This window comes from Histomonas meleagridis, assembly GCF_020186115.1.
Source record: "Histomonas meleagridis strain 2922-C6/04-10x chromosome Unknown contig_153, whole genome shotgun sequence".
Classification (NCBI taxonomy): Eukaryota; Parabasalia; order Tritrichomonadida; family Dientamoebidae; genus Histomonas; species Histomonas meleagridis.
In genome coordinates this window covers 411-10,000 of record NW_027150779.1, presented here as the reverse complement: position 1 = coordinate 10,000, position 9,590 = coordinate 411, and the positions used below count along the sequence as shown (strand labels likewise).

Here is a 9,590-nt window from a genome sequence, read left to right as displayed (position 1 = left end):
GATATAGTGATAACTTCATATATAATGTTACTAGAGTTGATATAATTTACATAATACTCTTTCTGATATTTTGGATGATTTTTTATATAGGTATGTTGAATTTTAGATGTGTTTATTTTCTATGAAAAATTTTTAATAATTTATTATTATATATTTTAATAAAATATGGGATATATAATATTTTATTTGAATGAATGTAATTTTTTATTTAAAAATTATTTTGCATAAATTTTGAAGAATGATTTAGATTTTAATTATGTTAAGAATATAATGTGATGTTATTGTTCTTCATTAATTTTTTCATTTTCAATTGTTATATTTGATATCTGCTTAATAATGTTCGGAATATCTTAAGTTAACTGATATAACCGCTATTATTCATTGAATGTTATCATAATATTTTTGAATTCAAAGTACCACCCACCCACACACGTACCACCCACCCACACACAAGCACCACCTACACACACAAGCACCACCTACACACACAAGCACCACCTACACAAGTAACACACACACAAGTACCACCTACACACACAAGTACCACCTACACACACAAGCACCACCTACACACACAAGCACCACCTACACACACAAGTACCACCTACACACACAAGTACCACCTACACACACAAGCACCACCTACACACACAAGTACCACCTACACACACAAGCACCACCTACACACACAAGCACCACCTACACAAGTAACACACACACACAAGTACCACACACACACAAGTACCACACACACACAAGTACCACACACACAAGTACCACACACACAAGTACCACACACACAAGTACCACACACACACAAGTACCACACACACAAGTACCACACACACAAGTACCACACACACACAAGTACCACACACACACAAGTACCACACACACAAGTACCACACACACACAAGTACCACACACACACAAGTACCACACACACACAAGTACCACACACACACAAGTACCACACACACACAAGTACCACACACACACAAGTACCACACACACACAAGTACCACACACACACAAGTACCACACACACACAAGTACCACACACACACAAGTACCACACACACACAAGTACCACACACACACACACACACAAGTACCACACACACACAAGTACCACACACACACAAGTACCACACACACACAAGTACCACACACACAAGTACCACACACACACAAGTACCACACACACACAAGTACCACACACACACAAGTACCACACACACAAGTACCACACACACACAAGTACCACACACACACAAGTACCACACACACACACGTACCACACACACACAAGTACCACACACACACAAGTACCACACACACACACACCCCACACACACACAAGACACACACACACACAAGTACCACACACACAAGTACCACACACACAAGTACCACACACACAAGTACCACACACACACAAGTACCACACACACACACAAGTACCACACACACAAGTACCACACACACACAAAGACCACACACACACAAGTACCACACACACAAGTACCACACACACAAGTACCACACACACACAAGTACCACACACACACAAGTACCACACACACAAGTACCACACACACACAAGTACCACACACACAAGTACCACACACACACAAGTACCACACACACACAAGTACCACACACACAAGTACCACACACACACAAGTACCACACACACACAAGTACCACACACACAAGTACCACACACACAAGTACCACACACACACAAGTACCACACACACACAAGTACCACACACACACAAGTACCACACACACAAGTACCACACACACAAGTACCACACACACACAAGTACCACACACACACAAGTACCACACACACAAGTACCACACACACAAGTACCACACACACAAGTACCACACACACACAAGTACCACACACACAAGTACCACACACACACAAGTACCACACACACACACGTACCACACACACACAAGTCCCACACACACACAAGTACCACACACACAAGTACCACACACACAAGTACCACACACACAAGTACCACACACACAAGTACCACACACACAAGTACCACACACACAAGTACCACACACACAGGTACCACACACACAAGTACCACACACACAAGTACCACACACACACAAGTACCACACACACACAAGTACCACACACACAAAAGTACCACACACACAAGTACCACACACACAAGTACCACACACACAAGTACCACACACACAAGTACCACACACACAAGTACCACACACACACAAGTACCACACACACAAGTACCACACACACAAGTACCACACACACACAAGTACCACACACACATATACCACACACACAAGTACCACACACACAAGTACCACACACACAAGTACCACACACACAAGTACCACACACACAAGTACCACACACACAAGTACCACACACACAAGTACCACACACACAAGTACACCACACACACACAAGTACCACACACACAAGTACCACACACACAAGTACCACACACACAAGTACCAGACACACACACACAAGTACCACACACACAAGTACCACACACACAAGTACCACACACACACAGGTACCACACACACAAGTACCACACACACAAGTACCACACACACAAGTACCACACACACACAACACAAGTACCACACACACAAGTACCACACACACAAGTACCACACACACAAGTACCACACACACAAGTACCACACACACAAGTACCACACACACAAGTACCACACACACAAGTACCACACGCACAGCACACACACAAGTACCACACACACAAGTACCACACACACAAGTACCACACACACAAGTACCACACACACCAAAGTACCACACACACAAGTACCACACACACAAGTACCACACACACAAGTACCACACACACAAGTACCACACACACAAGTACCACACACACAAGTACCACACACACAAGTACCACACACACAAGTACCACACACACAAGTACCACACACACCCCCCACACACACAAGTACCACACACACAAGTACCACACACACAAGTACCACACACACACAAGTACCACACACACACAAGTACCACACACACACAAGTACCACACACACACAAGTACCACACACACAAGTACCACACACACAAGTACCACACACACAAGTACCACACACACAAGTACCACACACACAAGTACCACACACACAAGTACCACACACACAAGTACCACACACACAAGTACCACACACACAAGTACCACACACACAAGTACCACACACACACAGCACACACACACAAGTACCACACACACAAGTACCACACACACAAGTACCACACACACACAAGTACCACACACACAAGTACCACACACACAAGTACCACACACACAAGTACCACACACACAAGTACCACACACCCAAGTACCACACACACAAGTACCACACACACAAGTACCACACACACAAGTACCACACACACAAGTACCACACACACAAGTACCACACACACAAGTACCACACACACAAGTACCACACACACAAGTACCACACACACAAGTACCACACACACAAGTACCACACACACACAAGTACCACACACACAAGTACCACACACACAAGTACCACACACACAAGTACCACACACACAAGTACCACACACACAAGTACCACACACACAAGTACCACACACACAAGTACCACACACACAAGTACCACACACACACAGACCACACACAAGTACCACACACACAAGTACCACACACACACAAGTACCACACACACAAGTACCACACACACAAGTACCACACACACACAAGTACCACACACACAAGTACCACACACACAAGTACCACACACACACAAGTACCACACACACAAGTACCACACACACAAGTACCACACACACAAGTACCACACACACAAGTACCACACACACAAGTACCACACACACAAGTACCACACACACAAGTACCACACACACAAGTACCACACACACAAGTACCACACACACAAGTACCACACACACAAGTACCACACACACAAGTACCTCACACACACAAGTACCACACACACACAAGTACCACACACACAAGTACCACACACACAAGTACCACACACACAAGTACCACACACACAAGTACCACACACACAAGTACCACACACACAAGTACCACACACACAAGTACCACACACACAAGTACCACACACACAACCACCACACACACAAGTACCACACACACAAGTACCACACACACAAGTACCACACACACAAGTACCACACACACAAGTACCACACACACAAGTACCACACACACAAGTACCACACACACAAGTACCACACACACAAGTACCACACACACAAGTACCACACACACAAGTACCACACACACAAGTACCCACACACACAAGTACCACACACACAAGTACCACACACACAAGTACCACTCACACAAGTACCACACACACAAGTACCACACACACAAGTACCACACACACAAGTACCACACACACAAGTACCACACACACAAGTACCACACACACAAGTACCACACACACAAGTACCACACACACAAGTACCACACACACAAGTACCACACACACAAGTACCACACACACAAGTACCACACACACAAGTACCACACACACAAGTACCACACACACAAGTACCACACACACACAAGTACCACACACACAAGTACCACACACACAAGTACCACACACACAAGTACCACACACACACAAGTACCACACACACAAGTACCACACACACAAGTACCACACACACAAGTACCACACACACAAGTACCACACACACAAGTACCACACACACAAGTACCACACACACAAGTACCACACACACAAGTACCACACACACAAGTACCACACACACAAGTACCACACACACAAGTACCACACACACAAGTACCACACACACACAAGTACCACACACACACAAGTACCACACACACAAGTACCACACACACAAGTACCACACACACAAGTACCACACACACAAGTACCACACACACAAGTACCACACACACACAAGTACCACACACACAAGTACCACACACACAAGTACCACACACACAAGTACCACACACACAAGTACCACACACACAAGTACCACACACACAAGTACCACACTACACAAGTACCACACACACAAGTACCACACACACAAGTACCACACACACAAGTACCACACACACAAGTACCACACACACAAGTACCACACACACAAGTACCACACACACAAGTACCACACACACAAGTACCACACACACAAGTACCACACACACAAGTACCACACACACAAGTACCACACACACAAGTACCACACACACAAGTACCACACACACAAGTACCACACACACAAGTACCACACACACAAGTACCACACACACAAGTACCACACACACAAGTACCACACACACAAGTACCACACACCCACAAGTACCACACACACAAGTACCACACACACAAGTACCACACACACACAAGTACCACACACACAAAGTACCACACACACAAGTACCACACACACAAGTACCACACACACAAGTACCACACACACAAGTACCACACACACAAGTACCACACACACACAAGTACCACACACACAAGTACCACACACACAAGTACCACACACACAAGTACCACACACACAAGTACCACACACACAAGTACCACACACACAAGTACCACACACACACAAGTACCACACACACAAGTACCACACACACAAGTACCACACACACAAGTACCACACACACAAGTACCACACACACAAGTACCACACACACACAAGTACCACACACACAAGTACCACACACACAAGTACCACACACACAAGTACCACACACACAAGTACCACACACACAAGTACCACACACACAAGTACCACACACACAAGTACCACACACACAAGTACCACACACACAAGTACCACACACACAAGTACCACACACACAAGTACCACACACACAAGTACCACACACACAAGTACCACACACAAGTACCACACACACAAGTACCACACACACACAAGTACCACACACACAAGTACCACACACACAAGTACCACACACACAAGTACCACACACACAAGTACCACACACACAAGTACCACACACACAAGTACCACACACACAAGTACCACACACACAAGTACCACACACACAAGTACCACACACACAAGTACCACACACACAAGTACCACACACACAAGTACCACACACACAAGTACCACACACACAAGTACCACACACACAAGTACCACACACACAAGTACCACACACACAAGTACCACACACACAAGTACCACACACACAAGTACCACACACACAAGTACCACACACACAAGTACCACACACACAAGTACCACACACACAAGTACCACACACACAAGTACCACACACACAAGTACCACACACACAAGTACCACACACACAAGTACCACACACACACAAGTACCACACACACAAGTACCACACACACAAGTACCACACACACAAGTACCACACACACAAGTACCACACACACAAGTACCACACACACAAGTACCACACACAAGTGCCCCACACACACAAGTACCACACACACAAGTACCACACACACAAGTACCACACACACAAGTACCACACACACAAGTACCACACACACAAGTACCACACACACACAAGTACCACACACACAAGTACCACACACACAAGTACCACACACACACAAGTACCACACACACAAGTACCACACACACAAGTACCACACACACAAGTACCACACACACAAGTACCACACACACACAAGTACCACACACACAAGTACCACACACACAAGTACCACACACACAAGTACCACACACACAAGTACCACACACACAAGTACCACACACACAAGTACCACACACACACAAGTACCACACACACAAGTACCACACACACAAGTACCACACACACAAGTACCACACACACAAGTACCACACACACACAAGTACCACACACACAAGTACCACACACACAAGTACCACACACACACAAGTACCACACACACAAGTACCACACACACAAGTACCACACACACAAGTACCACACACACAAGTACCACACACACAAGTACCACACACACAAGTACCACACACACAAGTACCACACACACAAGTACCACACACACACAAGTACCACACACACAAGTACCACACACACAAGTACCACACACACACAAGTACCACACACACAAGTACCACACACACAAGTACCACACACACAAGTACCACACACACAAGTACCACACACACAAGTACCACACACACAAGTACCACACACACAAGTACCACACACACAAGTACCACACACACAAGTACCACACACACACAAGTACCACACACACAAGTACCACACACACACAAGTACCACACACACAAGTACCACACACACACAAGTACCACACACACAAGTACCACACACACACAAGTACCACACACACAAGTACCACACACACAAGTACCACACACACAAGTACCACACACACACAAGTACCACACACACAAGTACCACACACACAAGTACCACACACACAAGTACCACACACACACAAGTACCACACACACAAGTACCACACACAAGTACCACACACACAAGTACCACACACACAAGTACCACACACACACAAGTACCACACACACAAGTACCACACACACAAGTACCACACACACAAGTACCACACACACAAGTACCACACACACAAGTACCACACACACAAGTACCACACACACACAAGTACCACACACACACAAGTACCACACACACACAAGTACCACACACACAAGTACCACACACACAAGTACCACACACACAAGTACCACACACACAAGTACCACACACACAAGTACCACACACACAAGTACCACACACACAAGTACCACACACACACAAGTACCACACACACAAGTACCACACACACAAGTACCACACACACAAGTACCACACACACAAGTACCACACACACACACACCACACACACAAGTACCACACACACAAGTACCACACACACACAAGTACCACACACACAAGTACCACACACACAAGTACCTCACACACACACAAGTACCACACACAAGTACCACACACACAAGTACCACACACACAAGTACCACACACACACAAGTACCACACACACACAAGTACCACACACACAAGTACCACACACACAAGTACCACACACACAAGTACCACACACACACAGTACCACACACACACAAGTACCACACACACAAGTACCACACACACAAGTACCACACACACACAAGTACCACACACACAAGTACCACACACACAAGTACCACACACACACAAGTACCACACACACAAGTACCACACACACACAAGTACCACACACACAAGTACCACACACAAGTACCACACACACAAGTACCACACACACAAGTACCACACACACAAGTACCACACACACAAGTACCACACACACACAAGTACCACACACACAAGTACCACACACACAAGTACCACACACACACAAGTACCACACACACAAGTACCACACACACAAGTACCACACACACAAGTACCACACATACAAGTACCACACACACAAGTACCACACACACAAGTACCACACACACAAGTACCACACACACAAGTACCACACACACAAGTACCACACACACAAGTACCACACACACACAAGTATCTCACACACACAAGTACCACACACACAAGTACCACACACACAAGTACCACACACACAAGTACCACACACACAAGTACCACACACACAAGTACCACACACACACAAAACCCACACACACAAGTACCACACACACAAGTACCACACACACACAAGTACCACACACACAAGTACCACACACACAAGTACCACACACACAAAGTACCACACACACAAGTACCACACACACAAGTACCACACACACACAAGCACAACACACAATACATACATAGGACCACACACACAAGTACCACACACACAAGTACCACACACACAAGTACCACACACACAAGTACCACACACACAAGTACCACACACACACAAGTACCACACACACAAGTACCACACACAAGTACCACACACACAAGTACCACACACACAAGTACCACACACACAAGTACCCACACACACAAGTACCACACACACAAGTACCACACACACACAAGTACCACACACACAAGTACCACACACACAAGTACCACACACACACAAGTACCACACACACAAGTACTACACACACAAGTACCACACACACAAGTACCACACACACAAGTACCACACACACAAGTACCACACACACAAGTACCACACACACAAGTACCACACACACAAGTACCACACACACAAGTACCACACACACAAGTACCACACACACACAAGTACCACACACACAAGTACTACACACACAAGTACCACACACACAAGTACCACACACACAAGTACCACACACAAGTACCACACACACAAGTACCACACACACAAGTACCACACACACAAGTACCACACACACACAAGCACCACACACACAAGTACCACACACACAAGTACCACACACACAAGTACCACACACACAAGTACCA

At 45.8% G+C, this 9,590-nt stretch overlaps 1 protein-coding gene across 1 annotated transcript in view; it reads left to right on the top strand.

Moving 5' to 3' along the window:
• Positions 1-8,963, top strand: part of GO595_001858 (Threonine-rich GPI-anchored glycoprotein) — a gene marked incomplete at both ends in the record, with an annotated part of 9,757 nt that extends 794 nt beyond the window's left edge. Inside the window, one exon of the mRNA XM_067914703.1 lies at positions 493-8,963. Within this exon, the coding sequence (XP_067777973.1) occupies positions 493-8,963 (8,471 nt within the window). The remainder of the gene's footprint in view (positions 1-492) is intronic.
• Positions 8,964-9,590: the final 627 nt, after the last annotated feature.